This window comes from Mobula hypostoma, chromosome 2 (assembly GCF_963921235.1).
Source record: "Mobula hypostoma chromosome 2, sMobHyp1.1, whole genome shotgun sequence".
Taxonomy (NCBI): Eukaryota; Metazoa; Chordata; class Chondrichthyes; order Myliobatiformes; family Myliobatidae; genus Mobula; species Mobula hypostoma.
Genome location: NC_086098.1, coordinates 62,608,101 through 62,627,663, shown reverse-complemented (window position 1 = coordinate 62,627,663; position 19,563 = coordinate 62,608,101). Strand labels below are relative to the sequence as shown.

Here is a 19,563-nt window from a genome sequence, read left to right as displayed (position 1 = left end):
TGTCCTCTTTTTTTATCTCTTCCATCATCATCGATGCTGCCTTCACCAGTATCTCGTTCTTCTTATCTGCCCTCATCCTATACTTCCGCCGTCATAACAGGCATAGGGCTCCTCTTGCCCTTACCTGTCACAAGCCTTCTGCCATCTCCAAAGGGATCTTACCACTAAACACATATTTTCTTTTCCCTCCCCCCCGCCCCCCCCCCCAGAGACCCCAGTTCTGTAGGGATCACTCTGTACTCATTTACCCTTACTAAGAAAGGCATTGGGATGGTCCAGGGAAGATTCATGAGAAAGATCCCGAGAATTAAAAGTTTGACATACGAGGGGCGCTTGATTCCTCTGGGCAAATTTAGAAGAAAGAGGGGTACATGTCATTGAAACCTATTGAATATTGAAAGGCCTAGCTGGAGTGGATGTGAAGAAGATGTTTCCGATAGTGGGGGAGTCTAGAACTAGAGGGCACGGCCTCAGAGTAGAAGAACGTCCCCTTAGAGATTGAAAAAAGACAGGGAGAAATTTCTTTAGCCAGAGGGTGGTGAATCTCTGGAATTCATTGCCACAGATAGCTGTGGCGGCCAAGTCATTGTGTATATTTAAAGAGGAGGTTGATAGGTTCTTGATTAGTAAGAATGGCGGAGTAGACTCAATGGGCCAAATGACCTAATTCTACTCCTATATTTTATGGTCTACCTTATCCACTTGTTCCTACCCACTGATCTCCCTCCTGGCATTTATCCCTGCAAGCGTGATAAATGCCACAATGGGTCCTACACCTCCTTCCTCACCACATTCAGGGCCCCAAGCAGTCCTTCCAGGAGAGGTGACACTTCACTTGTGACTCTGTTGGGGTCACCTACTGTATCCAGTGCTCCTGGTGCATCCTCCTCTACATCAGCAAGGCCTCACACAGATTGGGGGTATGTTTTGTCAAGCAAGTTTGCTCTGTCTGCCACAAAAGGCAAGGTCTCTGGTGGCTATCCATTTCAATTCAACTTACCATTCCATTTTTGACATTACGCTCCATGGCCTCCTCTACAGTCCTGATGAGGCGAAACTCAGGTTGGAGAGACAATACCTCATATTTTTCTGGGTAGCTTCCAACCTGATATGACTATTGATTTTTCTAACTTTCGGTAATTCTCCCCCCACCTTTCTCCCTTTTTCCATTCCCCATTCTAGCTTCCATCTTACCTCTTCTCTTCTCACCTGCCTATCACCTTCCTCCCTTTTCTTCCATGGTCACTGTCCTCTTCTACGACATTCCTCCTTCTTTAGCCCTTTACCTCTTCTACCTATCTCCTCCTAGTTTCTTAATTCATATGCCCTCCCCCATCTTCCCCCTCACCTAGTCTCACCCGTCACCTGCCAGCTTGTACTGCTTCTCACTACTACCCCCCCCCCACCTTGTTCTGGGTTCTGCCCCATTCTTTCTTGTCCTAATGAAGAGTCTCAGCCAAAAATATTGACTGCTTATTCCCCTCCGTAGATACTAACCGACTTGCTGAATTCTTCTAGTATTTTGTGTGTGTTGCTCAAGATTTTAATTGAAGGGTTTTAACATAGCCTTTGATGAGAATTTAAATTGGTGCAAATTATACTACAGTGAACATTAAACCACTTAATCCAGTCTTATTGTTAGAAAGACAGCTAGATGACAGGGCTAGTCAGGTTGATTCAAAACTATAGCAATGGAGTGACTAATTCAATGAGCATTATTGTCAATATTGAGCTTGATACGTAGAGATTTAGTTTTAATAATGTGTTTTATATACTGACTGGGCTTCCAGTCAAGATGGCATCGAGCTCCAGTTTCAGTCAAGGTTGCGGCTCAGACTTGGTGATATTTTTGTATTTTTATTAGGTTTGTGGGGATGGTTTTGGGGGCTAAGGTTGGGGGGGGAGTTAGGGGTCAGGCTAGGATTTAGGGACAGGGATGAGATGAATTAGAACCCTTTCCCAGGATCAGTGAGTTATTGATGGGTTCTGGAAATGGAGTTCAATGTGGACAGGAGGAATGACAGCTAGTGACTCCCTAACTATGCAAATTGGCAAGACTGGAGTGTTCTGGTCTTGTCATCAGCCCATCTACAGTTCGAGGCCTAGTGTGTATGGCAAGTTCTGAGTCAATACTGAAGATCAAAGCCCAAAGGTCAAACAGTAATTTGGAAGTTTAAGCCCAATGTCTGGAGCCTTGAGTCTGCGAATCCATTTGGGGGCAGGGCGTCAGAGGCCCAATCAGTGTCTGCAAGTACAAGTCCACTGCCTGTCCTGAGACTGGGTATGTGGGTGGATGGGAGGGAGAGAGGAATGGGGCTTGTTTTGCAGCTTACTGTGTCCTGTGTTGTGCTGCTGAGTATTGTGGGCATGCTATGTTGGTGCCAGAATGTGTGGTGGCACTTGTGTGCTGACCCCGGCACCTTGGGTTTGTTGGTTGCTAACGTAAATGACATATATCTTTGTATGTTTCAATATACATGTGATAAATAAACCTGAATCTGACATTTGGAATACTTGATTTTTACTGAAATTTTACTGTTTATGCAGTCTTAAGTTACAGGTATATAATCATTAATATGAACCCTTAAATTGCTAGTTGTGAAGGAAACATTAGAACTAAAATGTTTTGCGTAACAAATTATTCAGCCTAAACTATTCAGAATTGTTTTGTGAGCTTGCTTTGTCTGTGAGATTTCATTTGTTTTTCATTGTTTCAGATAAAGTCTAAGCCAAGAAGAGTAAAAGCAATTTACAACTGTAGTGCAGATAATCCTGATGAGCTCACTTTCTCAGAGGGTGAGATTATTGTTGTTGATGGTGAGGAAGATCCAGAGTGGTGGGTAAGTGGTGTAGATAATTGTTAATGTTTCAAGATTATGTTAAAGAATTAAAATTACTTTCTATCTGTTGCAGACAACAAATCTGATCTAATTTTATATTAAGTACTCTTTCATCCAGAATCATATTTTGAGGTAGTTATTTACAGTATACAGTATAACGATGTTCAGTGAAGCAACAATAAGTTCTTCTTCAACTCTGCTCCCATTTTTTGCTAATCCTAGGGTGAGCCATGGACACTTGCGCTAGCCCTAGTTATGCCTGCCTTTTCACCTGCTGTGTAGAACAGTTCATGTTCCAAGCCTACACCAGTAACCCTCCCCAACCTTTTCTCTGCTAACTGATGACTGCACTACTTCCTGCTGAGCTCATCAATTTTATCCATGCCTCCAACTTCCAACTCGCCCTTAAACTCACTTGCTCCATCGCCAACACCTCTCTCCCCTTTCTCGTTCTGTCTCTACCTCTGGAGTCAGATTATCTGCTGGCATCTTTTGCAAACCTACTGATTCCCACAACTACTTTGACTATTCTTCTTCCCACCCTGTCCCTTGTAAGAATACTATTCCATTCTCTTAGTTTCTCCACCTTTGCTGGATCTGTTCTCAGCATGAGGCTTTCCATTCCAGGACATCTGAGATGTCTTCTTTTATTTTAGAAAATAGAGTTTCCCGTCCACTACTATCAATGCTGCCCTCATGTATACTTACTCCATTCCCACATATCTGCCCACTCCCCATTAACCACCCCCCCCACCCATTCCAATGTAACAGGGTCAGGGTACCCCTTTCTCTTACCTACTACCTCATACTTCCTATGACGCTCTGTGCTGCATCTCAGTGGAATGAGTCTCTGGCTGAATGTACTCCTGTGCCCACCCAGTACGTTATGTAGTGGATGGGAGACATTGACCAAGATGGCATGCAACTTAGACAGCATCCTCTTTTCAGACACCACCGTCAGAGAGTCCAGTTCTATCCCCACAACATCACTGGCCTTACGAATGAGTTTGTTGATTCTGTTGGTGTCTGCTACCCTCAGCCTGCTGCCCAGCACACAACAGCAAACATGATAGCACTGGCCACCACAGACTCGTAGAACATCCTCAGCATCGTCCGGCAGATGTTAAAAGGACCTCAGTCTCTTCAGGACACAGAGACGGCTCTGACCCTTCTTGTAGATAGCCTCAGTGTTCTTTGACCAGTCCAGTTTATTGTCAATTCGTATCCCCAGGTATTTGTAATCCTCCACCATGTCCACACTGACCCCCTGGATGGAAACAAGGGTCACCGGTACCTTAGCTCTCCTCTGGTCTACCACCAGCTCCTTAGTCTTTTTTATATTAAGTTGCAGATAATTCTGCTCACACCATGTGACCAAGTTTCCTACCGTAGCCTTGTACTCAGCCTCATCTTCCTTGCTGATGCATCCAACTATGGCAGAGTCATCCGAAAACTTCTGAAGATGACAAGACTCTGTGCAGTAGTTGAAGTCCGAGTTGTAAATGGTGAAGAGAAAGGGAGACAAGACAGTCCCCTGTGGAGCCCCAGTGCTGCTGATCACTCTGTCGGACACACAGTGTTGCAAGCACACGTATTGTGGTCTGCCAGTCAGGTAATCAAGGATCCATGATACCAGGGAAGCATCCACCTGCATCGCTGTCAGCTTCTCCCCCAGCAGAGCAGGGCAGATGGTGTTGAACGCACTGGAGAAGTCAAAAAACATGACCCTGACAGTGCTCGCTGGCATGTCCAGGTGGGCATAGACACGGTTCAGCAGGTAGACAACAGCATCCTCAACTCCTAGTCGGGGCTGGTAGGCGAATTGGAGGGGATCTAAGTGTGGCCTGACGATAGGCCGGAGTAGCTCCAGAACAAGTCTGTCCAGGGTCTTCATGATGTGGGAGGTCAATGCCACCAGTCTGTGGTCATTGAGGCCGCTGGGGCGTGGCATCTTCGGCACAGGGACGAGGCAGTACGTCTTCCACAGTACAGGAACCCTCCGGAGCCTCAGGCTCAGGTTAAATACATGGCGAAGTACTCCACATAGCTGAGGGGCACAGGCTTTGAGCACCCTGGTACTGACACCATCCGGTCCTGCAGCCTTGCTTGGGTTGAGACATTTCAGCTGTCTTCTCACCTGTTCAGCTATGAAGCCCACCGTGGTGGTTTTGTGTGGGGGAGGGGTATAGCCATGAGAGCAGGGTGGGGGACTGTGAGGAGGGGTAGGAGGGGAGAGTGGAATATGTGTTGGTTGGGGGCCGACAACAGATGGCTCATGTGGGGGATGGGCAGGGGCCACAATGTCAAATCTGTTAAAGAACAGGTTAAGTTCATTGGCCCTGTCCACACTGCCTTCAGCTCCTCTGTTGCTTTCCCTCCATAGACACTGCTTGACCTGCTGAGTTACTTCAGCATTTTGTGTGCATTGCTAATGAAGCAATAATCTATCAGTTAACTATTTTGAGACTGAAGAATAAAAGGAGTGATTGACATTATAGACCATAAGACATTGGAGCAGAATTAGGCCATTTGGCCTATCGAGTCTGCTCCATCATGTGATCATAGCTGATCCATTTCCCTCTCAACCCCACTCTCGTGTCTTCTCCCCATAACCTTTCATGCCCCAATTTATCAAGAATCTGTCAACCTCCGCTTTAAATAAACTCAGTGACCTGGCCTCCACAGCTGCCCGTGGCAGTGAATTCCACAGATTCACTGGATAAAGAAATTCCTCATCTCCGTTTTAAATGGTCGTTCTAAATTCTGAGGTTGTGCCCTCTGGTCCTAGACTCCCCCACAATGGGAAATATCTGCTCTGCATCCACTCTATCCAAATCTTTCAACATTCAATAAAGTTTAGTGAGGATCTCTCTCATTCTTTTAAATTCCAGTGAGTACAGGCCCAGAGCCATCAAACACACCTCACATGTTAAACCTTTCAGTCCTGGAATCATTTTCACAAGTCTCCTTTGATCCTTCTCCAATGCCCTTTCTCAGAAAGGGGCCCTAAACTGCTCACAATACTCCAAGTGAGACCTCACCAATGCCTTATAAAGCCTCAGCATTACATCTTTCTTTTTATATTTTAGTCCTCTCGAAATGAATGCTAACGTTGCATTTGCCTTCTTCACCACTAACTCAACCTGCAAGTTAAACTTTAAGGAAACCTGCACAGGACACCCAAGTACCTTTGCACCTCAATTCCACCATCCAAATCATTGACATACAATGTAAAAGGAAACTGTCAGTACAGAACACCAATAGTCACTGGCAGCCAATCAGAAAAGGTTCCTTTTATTCCCACTCTTTGCCTACTGTGAATTAGCCAATGCTCTATCCATGCTAGTATCTCTCCTGTAATACCATGGGTTCTTAACTTGCTAAACAGCCTCATGTGTGGCACCCTGTCAAAGGGCTTTTTAAAATCCAAGTACACAACATTACCAATTCTCCTTTGTCTATCCTGTTTGCTATTTCCTCAAAGAATTCCAACAGAATTAGGGAAACTATGCTGACTGTGGCCCATTTTATCATGTGCCTCCAAGTTCCCTGAAACCTCATCCTTAACCATCGATGGCAATGTCTTCCCACCCACTGAGGTCAGCCTAACTGGCTGATGATTTTCTTTCTTCTGCTTCTCTCCCTTCTTGAAGAGTGGAGTGATATTTGCAATTTTACAGTCCTCCGGAGCCATTCTCAAATCTAGTGATTCTTGAAAGATCCATAATAATGCCTCCACAATATCTTCAGCCACCTCTTTCAGAACCCTTGGGTGCAGTTCATTTGGTCCAGGTGAATTATGTACCTTTAGACCTTTTGGCTTCCCAAGCACCTTCTCCTTAGTAATAGCAACTGCATTCACTTATGCCCATTGACACTCTCGAACTCCAGTATCCTTTTCCAGCAATCTGATATCCTATACTCACCTCTTTTACCCTATATATCTGAAAAACTTTTGGTGTCCTTTTTGATATTAATTGGCCAGCTTACCTTCATATTTTACCTTTTCGCTCCTTATGGCTTTTTTAGTTCCTTCTGTTGGTTTTTAAAATCTTCCCAATCCTCTAACTTTCCACTAATATTTTGCTCTGTTATATCCCCTCTTTTGCTTTAATGTCAGCTTTGACTTGCCTTATGAGCTGTAGTTGTGTTATCTGGCCTTTAGAATACTACTGCATCTTTGGGAGTTTCTTACCCTACACCATCTGAATTGCTCCGAGAAACTCCAGCAGTTGCTGCTCTGTAGTGAACCCCTCCAAAATCTTTGGCCAGCTACTCTGTCATGCCTCTGTAATTCCCTTTACTCCACTGTAACACTGATATATCTGCCTTTAGCTCCTCCCTCTCAAATTGCAGAGTGAATTATATCATATTATGATAAGGGTTCCTTTACCTTGAGCTCCTTAAGCAAATCTGGTTCCTACACAACACTCAATACAGAATTCCTGATCCCCCCAGTGGGCACAACTGTATGCTGCTCTAAAAAGCCATCTTGAAAGCATTCTACAAGTTCTTTCCCTTGGGATCTAAAATCAGCACCAACCTAATTTTCTCAATCCCTCATGACTGTCATAGCATTGCCCTTTTGACATGCATTTTCTATCTCCCATTGGAGTTTGCAGCCCACATCCTGGCTACTGTTTGGAGGCCTGTTTGTAGCTCCCATCAGTTTCTTTTGACCCTTGCGGTTCCTTAACTCTACTCACAATGATTCTCCACCTTCTGATCCTTTGTCACCTCAAAGGATTTGATTTCATTTTCTTTTACGAACAGAGCCACACCACCCCCACTGCCGACCTGCCTGTCCTTTTGATACAATGTGTATCCTTGAATGAGTTTTTTGATCCTGTTGGTGTAGGTCATCCTCCCCAACAATATGCGAAGTGGTATACTTACTATTGAGCAGAGTGGCCTCAAGGGTACTCTGCAGTGGTGGTTGCTTTCCTTTTCCTTGTCTGACAGTCACTCAGGGACCTGCCTCCTGCAAGTTAGGGTGATGACCACCTTCCTGTAGCTCCTGTCTGTCATCTCCTGAGTTTCCCATATCGGCTGAAGGTCATCAAGCTGCAGCCCCAGTTTCTTAACACATTCTCTGAGGAGCTGCACCTGGTGCAGATGTGGTTATCTGGGAGGGTGGATGTCTCCCAGAATTCTCACATCTCACACAAAGAACCCATCCTTACTACTCTTAATTTTGTACTAACACAGGAAGAATAAAGAAACATAGAACATAGAAATCTACAGCACATTACAGGCCCTTCAGCCAATAATGTTGTGCCAACCATGTAACCTGCTCTAGAAGCTGCCTAGAATTTCTCTACCGCATAGCCCTCTATTTTTCTAAGCTCCATGTACCTATCTAGGAGGCTCTTAAAAGATCTTATTTATCCGCCTCTACCACCTTCGCTGGCAGTGCATTCCACGCACCCTGCACTCTCTGTGTGAAAAACTTACCTTCCAAGCACCTTAAAACTATGTCCCCTTGTGTTAGCCATTTCAGCCCTGCGAAAAGGCCTCTGGCTATCCATACAATCAATGCCTCTCATCATCTTATACACCTCTATTAGGTCACCTCTTAGCCTATTCTAATAAGGTACGCTCTCCAATCCAGGCAACATCCTTGTAAATCTCCTCTGCACTCTCTCTTTCATATCCACATCCTTCCTGAGGTGACCGGAACCGAACACAGTACTCCAAGTGGGACCTGACCAAGGTCTTATATAGCTGTAACATTACCGTACGGCTGTTGAACTCAATCCCACAGTTGATGAAGGCCAACACACCATATGCCTTCTTAACAACACTATCAGCCTGCGCAGCAGCTTTGAGCGTCCTATGGACATTCACCCCAAGATCTCGCTGATCCTCCACGCTGCCATGAGTCTTACAATTAATATTATATTCTGTCTTCAAATTTGACCTACCAAAATGAACCACTTCACACTTATCAGAAGAAACTTACCAGATACTTACCTCGCCCAAGCCTGATGCTCCAAAACTTCCCCACTCCAATACTGGTCCACTCACACAAAGGCCGTTCTGCTTGTCCCTGCCTTATTTTTATTTGCCCTTGCTGATGAACTGCAATTTGACTGGGCCACTGAAAAATGCTGAAAGCCCACAAATGCTCCTTTTTTAACCTCACTCACAGACCTGTGAGTAGCCTCCTCTCTTGTTCCTGATTTCACTGGGCCACTGTAAAAATGCTGGAAACCTGTGAATGCTCCTTTTTAAAACCTCACTGACAGACCTATGTGTAGCCTCTTTTCTCGTTTCCAATTCAACTGAGCCACCAGTCTACAGTAAAACTATTAATAGCCTGGTATGCTCAGAATATTGGTGGTGATGAACTGGCAGAAATTCCATGCAGTTGGTGTTCCCATTAATACAAAAACAATTTTAATACACCTTTTAGAATATTACACAGAATTATTATAAATCTTGCAGTGATACTTGTAGGCTTAGAGAGAGAGAGATCACAAGCAGTTTATAGAGCACGGGAACCAGGGGTGCCTGTGAGTTAACAGGGAGTGCAGGAACTGGGGTCTTGCTGAGTAATGAATCAGATGCTGTTTTCTGAATGGTCTTGTAAGTAGATTTTTTAAGTCTTGCACCTTTCATAAACATAGGGCATTCTAAAGTGTTTTACAGCCAATAAGATAATTATTGAAGTTTGATCACTAATTGTGGGAAATGCAGGAGCCGATTATTTCATGTTTCCTCCAGCAGTAATGGGAGAATGACTAGATTCTAATAATATTGGCTGGGGAACAAATATTGGCTAAGACTGCAGAGTTAAATCTTGTACTTAAAGTAGAATTTTATTTGCCCACCTTAGGGAAGACACAAAGGTGTTAATGCCTATTCTGTAGGACTACACCTTATACTGGAGCAGTCCTTGAGTAGAATCGTGGAGTGTGGGCCCAGATGTTTGTGTTAGGCTGTTGGGTGGAAATTGAATACACAACTTCCTAGCTCAGAGACCACAGCTGATAACTCCAATTCATCCTCACTAACTGAGTAAAAGGAATTGGTTAACAATAACAACTAACAAAAAGGGAAGATAGAGAGTGAGTGTTTGAGAATGGACATAGGAGATGGTGTCATGGACCCAGTGGGTTCCTTGAGAGTGCAAGATATGATTAAAGGAACCAGACCTAGTGTCTGGGACATAGAAGAATATTAGTGAACTAGAAAAGAAAATGAAGTAAGCAAAAAGAAGAAATTAATCATGTTAGCCACTGGAGATAAAGGATGAGGAAGCTAAAGATGTAAGGATGATGTTTCAAGATGGAGAAAGGATGGTGATTTTTGCATTCTAGGATGGTATTAGAATAGGAAGCTCTTCTAGGAGAGTAGAGCCAGTAGTATTTCAGAGTTACATGGTATAGAAACAGGTCCTATGGCCCATCTGCATGCCAATCAAGATGCTCCATCCAAGCTATTCCCATTTGCCAGTGTTTTCATCAGTGGGAATAACTTGGTTAGAAAAAACTTTCCAATCTAAATACCTGTCCAGCTGTCTTAAATTGTTGTTGATCCTGCCTCAACCACTTCCTCCAGCAGCTGATTCCGTATAGATACCACCATTTGTGTGTGTGTGGGGCGGGGTGGAAGATGCCTCTCAAGTTCCTCTTAAACTTTAAACCTATGTCCTTGAGTCATTGGTAGTAAAAAAAAGACTGAGTGCCCCTCATGATTTTATACACCTCTTTATGATCACATCTGTCTCCTAAGCTATAAGAAATTGGGTACTAGCCTGCCCAACCTCTCCCCATGACTTAGTCCCTCAAATCCTGGCAACATCTTTGTAGATCTTATCCGCACTCTTTCCAGCTTAGTAACATCTTTTCTCTGGCAGCGTGATCAAAATTGAATGCAAGTGCAGCCTTAGCAGTGTCCTGTACAACTCCACCATAACCTCCCAACTTTTATACTCAGTACCCTGACTTACAAAGACTAGCATGCCAAAAGCGTTCACCACCATCATGTCTATCTGTGACTCCATTTTCAGTGAACCATGTATTTGCACTCCAAGGTCCCTCAATTCCACAATGCTCCCCGGATTTGACTTTCCAAAATGTAACCACTCATACTTACCCAAATTAAGCTCCACTTGTCATTCTTTGGCCTATTTACTCAGCTGAACAAGATCCCCCTGTATTTTTTGAAAATCTTCATTGTCCATTATACCACCTATTTTAGTATGTGCAAACTCACTAACCATGCCTTGTACATTCTTATTCAAATTGTTGATTAGATAATAAACAACATTGGGCTCAGCACTGACCTGAGGCAAACTACCAGTCATGGGCCTCCAGTCCAAGAAACAGCCTTCCACCATCACCCTCTGCTTTCTACTATCAAGCCAGTTGTGTATCAATTTAGTTAGTTCTCCTTGGATTCCATGTGATCTAACTTTCCAGAGCAGCCTAACATGTTGAACCTTATCAAAGGCTTTACTAAATTCCATATAAACCACATCTACCACCCTGCTCTCATTAACTTTCTCAGTCACCAAATCAAAAGAAAAATTCAGTCAAGTTTGTAAGGCAAGGTCTTCATTGCATGAAGCCATGCTGATTATCCTAATAAACTCCTCTCTTTCCAGATGAACAGTATTTATATCTTGTCCCTCAGAATCCTTTCCAGTAATTAATTTACCACCTAATTACTTGGCTCATAGTTCCCAGGTTTTTCTTTGCCACTCTTATTAACTAAAGGCACAATGTTTGGTACTCCCTAGTCTACCATCATCTCACCTGTTGCCAATGATGATGCAAATATCTTAGCCAGGGCTTCTGGAGTTTCTTCTTTAACTTCCCATTGCCTTCTTGGATATACCTGGTCAGGCCCTGGAAATTTGTCAGCCTTTTAAGGCAGCATCCCCAACTTCTCTCTGTTTACTTTTCATAGTTCTAAAGTCTTCATATATTTTGCCATGCTTAAAAATAGATAAGTATTCATTAAGGACCTAGTCCACCTCTTGCAGCCCCACATAATGGTATCCCCTTTGATCTTTGAAGGGCCTGTTCTCACTCTAATTAATCTTTTTACATTAATATACTTAAGCTCTAAATTTTCCTTAATCTACTCTGCCTAAGTTATCTCATGCTTTTATTGTCCTCTGGATTTCCTCCTGAAGTTCACTTTGTGTCCCTTAATACTCCAGGGATTGAATTGATCCCAGCTACCTTTTTCCTGGCCAGGGCTCCAATATCCCTCATCATCTAGGGTTTCCCAATTCTGTCAGCCTTACCTTTCACTCTAACAGGAACACACAGACCTTGAGCTCTCATTGTCTCACTTTTAAAAGCTTCCCACTTAACTGTGGTCCCTTTGCCCCCAAAATAGCTATTCCAAACAACCCTTGCAAGTTCCGATCTCATAACATCAAAATTTGCCTGGCCCTAATTTATAACTGGAGTCTGTGGACCAGTTTTGTCCTTTCCCAATACGATTTAAAAACTAATAGTACTATGGTCACTGGTCTCAAAGTGCCCTATTGTCCAAGAGTAGGTTGACCTTTGTCCTCTCCCTAATAGGGTAATGTATACATTGAATGAGGAAACTTACCTGAACGCACATAACAAATTCCACCCAACTAAGCCCTTAAAATTATAGCTGTCCCAGTCTACGTTAGGCAAGTGAAAACACCCTATGAAAACCCTATTATACTTAATTCTGCACAATATCCACTCAATGCGGAGAGATTTCTTTAGCCTGAGGATGGTGAATCTTTGTGATCTATTGCCACAGCAATAGATATAATACAACTTTGAGATGTCTGTGGAGGCCAAGTAATTGAATATATTTAGAGCGGAGTTAATAGGGTCTTGTTTGGTAAGGACAACAAAGGTTACAGGCAGAAGACAGGAGAATGGGATTCAGAAGGAAAATAAATCAGTCGTGATTTACTGGGCAGACTAGATAGGCTAAATAGTGTAATTCTGATCTGGTAATGGTCAAATACTTGTTCTCCGAAATTGCATTCACTCTTTGGAAGCCTGCAGTAGAATCTCAACAAGTGATCATCCTCTTCTAATTTCTCAATTCCACCCATGAAGCCTAACTGGATAAGCCTTCAGTATTTTCATTTCTGACTACCGCTGACCTGACCTATGATCAAAATGCTACTTGCCCTCCTCTCTTTTCTCCACCTGTAGCCTGCCTAAAGCACCTGTAACCTGGAACATTAAGCTGCTAGGCCCCTCCTTCCCTTAAGCAATATTATAACCATGGCTATAATACTGTATTCCAAGTAGTTATCCAAGTCCTAAGTTCATCCACTTTACCTGTCAGATCTCTTGCTCTGAAATAAATGCAATTCAATCCAATAGGTTCCCCTAACTCCCTGCCAATCTCCTGGCTGTTGTACCTATTCATTTAGCTATCACTGTCTTCTGCATCACTTTCAAGCCTCCCATTTGCCTCCCTGGTGCTTGGGATCCAGAGAATACTTTCTTCAAGGTACTGTTTTGTAACTTCTATAGTTCTCTATATTCACTCTGCAGGACCTCATCTCTTTCTCTACCCATGGCATTTGTGCCAACTTGCACAACTTCTGGCTGCTTATTCTCCTGCTTGAGAAAATTCTATAGCTGCACTGTGACATCCTGGACTCTGGCACCTAGGAGACAACACACCATTCAAGAATATCTTTTTGCCCCTGATTTATTGAATTCCATATCAATATAGTCCTTTCTGCTTTTTCCTGAACAAGCATCCACCTCCCACCCCTGAACAGTATTCAAAACAGTATGCTTTTTTCAAGGAGAATCTGATCCAACCAAATTGTGTGAAGAATAACCAAACCCTATTTTTACCTCATGGTTGTTTAAATTTTTATCCCTTCAATAAGGAAACAAGGATAAGCCTGTATATTGTCTGTTTGGATGATCTCTTCAGCCCATATTTTTTGTATTTTTTATCGAGTTGAAGAAGCTAAAATGACAGATGATTGAATTTTTTTTTGGGGGGGATGGGGTAAGAAATGAAACAATTATAAATTCTAAGATACTTATCTAGCATGACTTTAATAAATAAGTATTACAATTGGAAAGCGGTGAAATGATCGGACAAAGTCAGCATGGATTTGTGAAAGGAAAATCATGTCTGACGAATCTCATAGAATTTTTTGAGGATGTAACTAGTAGAGTGGATAGGGGAGAACCAGTGGATGTGGTATATTTGGATTTTCGAAAGGCTTTTGACAAGGTCCCACACAGGAGATTAGTGTGCAAACTTAAAGCACACGGTATTGGGGGTAAGGTATTGGTGTGGGTGGAGAATTGGTTAGCAGACAGGAAGCAAAGAGTGGGAATAAACGGGACCTTTTCAGAATGGCAGGCGGTAACTAGTGGGGTACCGCAAGGCTCAGTGCTGGGACCCCAGTTGTTTACAATATATATTAATGACTTGGATGAGGGAATTAAATGCAGCATCTCCAAGTTTGCGGATGACACGAAGCTGGGTGGCAGTGTTAGCAGTGAGGAGGATGCTAAGAGGATGCAGGGTGACTTGGATAGGTTGGGTGAGTGGGCAAACTCATGGCAGATGCAATTTAATGTGGATAAATGTGAAGTTATCCACTTTGGTGGCAAAAATAGGAAAACAGATTATTATCTGAATGGTGGCCGATTAGGAAAAGGGGAGGTGCAACGAGACCTGGGTGTCATTATACACCAGTCATTGAAAGTGGGCATGCAGGTACAGCAGGCGGTGAAAAAGGCAAACGGTATGCTGGCATTTATAGCGAGAGGATTCGAGTACAGGAGCAGGGAGGTACTACTGCAGTTGTACAAGGCCTTGGTGAGACCACACCTGGAGTATTGTGTGCAGTTTTGGTCCCCTAATCTGAGGAAAGACATCTTTGCCATAGAGGGAGTACAAAGAAGGTTCACCAGATTGATTCCTGGGATGGCAGGTCTTTCATATGAAGAAAGACTGGATGAACTGGGCTTGTACTCGTTGGAATTTAGAAGATTGAGGGGGGATCTGATTGAAACGTATAAGATCCTAAAGGGATTGGACAGGCTAGATGCGGGAAGATTGTTCCCGATGTTGGGGAGGTCCAGAACGAGGGGTCACAGTTTGAGGATAGAGGGGAAGCCTTTTAGGACCGAGATTAGGAAAAACTTCTTCACACAGAGAGTGGTGAATCTGTGGAATTCTCTGCCACAGCAAACTGTTGAGGCCAGTTCATTGGCTATGTTTAAGAGGGAGTTAGATATGGCCCTTGTGGCTACAGGGGTCAGGGGGTATGGAGGGAAGGCTGGGTTCTGAGTTGGATGATCAGCCATGATCATAATAAATGGCGGTGCAGGCTCGAAGGGCCGAATGGCCTACTCCACCTATTTTCTATGTTTCTATGTTTCTATGTTTAATTCTTTTAGCATCAGGGAATTAAGTTGTTTGCCATGTGTAATATGTACATTTTGTTCAAGATCTTGCACAAAAAAGCTTACATACATAGTGAATTTTAATTTGAAACTTGCTACAATAAAAACCATTGATCCGCCAGGCCTGTAACATGGATACCAGATCAGTGGATTATCTGGACTTGTTGGATAATATTCCTGTCAGTACTATAGCACAATTTTAATTTGCTTTAGATGCTATACAGCAATGTAATAAATTTTCTCTGGAGTATGATGAATCTAAAGGCAGTGCAGGAAACAGGCCTCAGTGAAATTCAAAGGAGGGCAGGAAACATCCACTTAGTGAACCCAAAGAGAGTGAAGGAAACATCATCCAGTGGACCAGGTGCTGAAGAATTGCAATTTATAAATAATTGGACAGAGGATTATCATTAATTTACTGTATCATGAAGTTAGACGATACATACATTGTGAATTTGACTGCTGCTACAGTGAAATGGACTTAAAATTTAATGCTCACCTTTATGGATATAAAGAATTTCACTAATATTTGAGATTTCCAATATTATCTTAAGTATACATTCTAACTTACATGAGTTTTTCCACATATAATCAAATAATTGTATTAAAAAGTAATGTGTGTATTTCTGTAACACCAGTTTCTCAGAATCTACTTAAGTGTCTGTTTTTCTGTAGATTGGCCACATTGAAGGAGACCCAAAGCGAAGGGGCGTATTCCCAGTGACATTTGTGCACTTCATTCCTGACTAAGCTCTTTCAGAAGTGGGAAAAAAACAATTTGATTATGGTACCATATCCTGATGACAAGAAATGCATCTTTTAGCAGGATAGCCAAATCACTTCTTAGATGGAGGATGTTATAAATATCTAGTTCTCAAATATGTTTTCTTGTTGAAGTATTTGCACTTTCAATACAACTGGAGATTCATTTTTATAACATGTAGACTTCTTATGTCTGTAAATTCGCTATGGTGCAAGTAGGTACTTGGGGATGGAAAGAATGCTATTCTTAGATAGCGAGTAGCTCACATCACTAACTTAAATGTTGAAATATGTAGCAGCAACAATTAAGCAAAATTGGAGAACACAAGTATTGATTAAAATGATATAATTCACAAATCAGGTAATGAATTTAGAAAGCATGCTGTTTTTGTGAACTTCATAATTTCCATAAAGCCTTAAAGCACTACTATAAATCTGAAACAATACCCGTTTCCATACTGGTTTTAATTTAAATCTGTAATTTTCTTAAGCATTCATGAACACAGGATTATAATGATGTAAATATGAATATTTTTCAATATGCAGCTAATGAACAGCAATAATATCCAACATAGTTGTTATTCAAGGGAAAGGATTAGTGATGGAAATTCAGACATTATTTGGGATCCTTTACGTATTGTGTTGCATCATATAGTTTAATAAAAATTATGTTTAACTAGTTAAATCATTTTTAAAAAAAGAAATTCAGTGTTGCGCAGGCTTTTTTTAAAAGTCTGCATAGAATTATTGATTTTTATTCAGGACAAACATTTTCAAGAAAATAAATTAGAATGTGTAGTGCAAACCATTTCTGGTGACCTTCATCTCAAACACTTCTTGCAGTGGTCTTTCTGGCCTGTTATTGATAATTAGTGTTTTAACTTATTAGATGTGTTAATTTTCTTTTTAAAAGATGCCCTGAATTCTAATGTGTAGGAATGCAAATTTGAAAATTATTTTGGACTAGCAATAAGATTAACAATTGCAGCCTATCAAATTTAATTAAATATGGCTGTAATTATTATCCAAATGGAGAAATTAACCTTTGTATGTAATACAAATTAATACTGAAGATGTTGACATCATTCAGCTCTATTACTTTCTATTTGTGGGTAAAAGGATCATAAAAATGTCTGGACAGGATAAATATTGCTATCTCATGTCATTGCCTGTGAGTAATATTTAGAGCCGTTAAGACAAAAACTATTTGGGATATGGTGTAAAATGAATACAAATATGACAAACTTGGTATTTGTTGCAGAGCAACACTATATATATTGTAAATGTTAAGTCCTATAATACTTTTACATTTCTTTGCAATGATTGACAATTAGAGCATGTGTAATGTACTGTATATCTCTGTTTTAACATTGGAATTAATTCAGAAATAAAGTTATTAAACCAAAGCCTGCTTCAGAATGCAGGTCTATTTCTCATGATTTGAATGAGACATAGTTAATTTGCTATTTGGAAAAACAGCATCTGATGAAATATTGTACAAAATCAAATCTAAAGTGTTTGAAAATCCATCCACTGAATCAAGTTAAGGCAGCTTTATTTGTTAACTATAATTTTGTTAATCAGTACATGTGCACAAAATCAGTTCATTCCATTAAAGACTGAAATTGAGAGACTTTTGTCTTGAATATACCTATTTTACTCATGACGTTTCTTTTAGCTGTTAAAGGGAATAATATCTTGTTTTGCACACTAAAGCCCAGAATATCTATATTTCGAACTTAATGTTAGTAATAAAGATGAAAACTTTTCCCCCATATATGACATTGTGTACCTTCACATTGAGATTAATTTTAAAGAACTAACTCAAGCTCAAAAATAGGAAAAGCCTATGTGACAGTGTTATGCTGCTGAAGCCCAGTGAATGGCCATCATTGGTGATTGCTGTTTAAGATTTTTTCCAAAATATTCATTAAGAGTATTACATAGTTTCTAATACTTAAGTGCTTAATTTTCTGTAGGTTAAAATATATAATTGAAATGTGTGTTATGTTTAATTTTCTGTTCTGTAAATGCAAAATTGAAGGCTGATATTAATGGTTTGTATAAATTTTTTTTATTGAGTATTCCAAGATGAAATCCAGCAGCTGTTCTAAAATTATATTGGCTGTTTGCTTGTTTTACAGTTTGAGTTAAAGAGATTAACTAATTCTTGAACCATGAAATGTATCTCAAGTTCAACATAGCATTTGATTGTTATAGTATTAAAGCATAGTTTACTTGGATAATTTACTTTAATAACTATCTGAATTATGATCTTGGTTTAAACAAAGAAAAGCTGGTTATCAAATAGTTCCTTGCATTGATTATTTTACCATCCTGAACAATGGACACATTTCTGATTGAGTTTTCTAACCACAATTCCCCTCCTCTATTAATATTATCCATCAAAGTCTTCACACTTTCCAACAAAAAACACACTTCAATCTCCACAGGTTGCTATCAGGTAGATACAGCACTGTACAAGGGTCTTCCTCAGGTTTTAAGCAAATCAGAACATCCTGTATGTTTGCCTCCTGCTGTCAGTCTCATTTTAAGAATGCCTATTGTACCATGTTAATTCATGAGGTGCCAACGTGATGCCAGAGACAGTCTTTAAAGATAGCTATCCTGCCTTTGCCCATACAGAAGGGGGCTTAGAGCCTGCCATATGTCTTTACAGTTGGTCATAGTTGTTGACTAGCTTTGTTTTGAGCAGGATGACTTCATGTTATTTATCTGCTAGGTTCACTGCAGTTAAATAAATAGTTCTTATCTACTGTCCAAACATAATTCAGACAACTTCGCGTTTTGAAGAAAAGTCTCTGACCTGAAACTCTTCTCTTTCCAGAGATGTTGCTTGACCTGCTGTTGGTTTCTAGTATATTCTGTTTATATTTATAATTCTGCTAACACTTTTTGGATTCTTGCTATTATTATCTATTTGATATTCCCCTCATTAATCTTGGGGTAAATATAGTTTGCCTTTCCATGTTTTTACAATTGCAAATCTGTTAATTTGATACAAACTGGATTTAAACTTATGGTATTACAGGACTAATTCCACATAATGTGTGGGCACATGGCCAAGTGGTTAAGGCGTTTGACTAGTGATCTGAAAATCGTGAGTTTGAGCCCCAGCCAAGTAAGCGTGTTGTGTCCTTGAGCAAGGCACTTAATTATACAGTGCTCTGTGACGACACTGGTGCCAAGCTGCATCGGCTCTTGCCCCTCCCTTGGACAACATCGGTGTCATGGAGAGGGGAGACTTGCAGCATGGGCAACTGCCAGTCTTCCATACAACCTTGCCCAGGCCTGCGCCCTGGAAAGTGAAGACTTTCCAGGCGCAGATCCATGGTCTCGCAAGACTAACGGATGCCTTTAATTCCACATAATTTAATAAGAAAGCAGTTTTTTCCCCCCAATAACATACATAATGCTTCAGACGAAAACCACATTTTTGTTCAGTTGCTCACCTGTATAGAAATTATTTTGTCATCTTTGGAGGTGACAGTAGAGCAATTCATGTTTTTCTATAATTTGTTTTATTGCAACTTTAATTT

General features: G+C 41.2%; 1 protein-coding gene across 1 annotated transcript in view; it reads left to right on the top strand.

Moving 5' to 3' along the window:
* Window positions 1–19,453, top strand: part of asap2a (ArfGAP with SH3 domain, ankyrin repeat and PH domain 2a) — a 257,441-nt gene extending 237,988 nt beyond the window's left edge. Inside the window, exons 27-28 of the mRNA XM_063037946.1 lie at window positions 2,718–2,840; window positions 15,917–19,453. Of these exons, the coding sequence (XP_062894016.1) occupies window positions 2,718–2,840; window positions 15,917–15,991 (198 nt within the window). The 3' untranslated portion in view covers window positions 15,992–19,453. The remainder of the gene's footprint in view (window positions 1–2,717; window positions 2,841–15,916) is intronic.
* The last annotated feature ends 110 nt before the right edge of the window (window positions 19,454–19,563 follow it).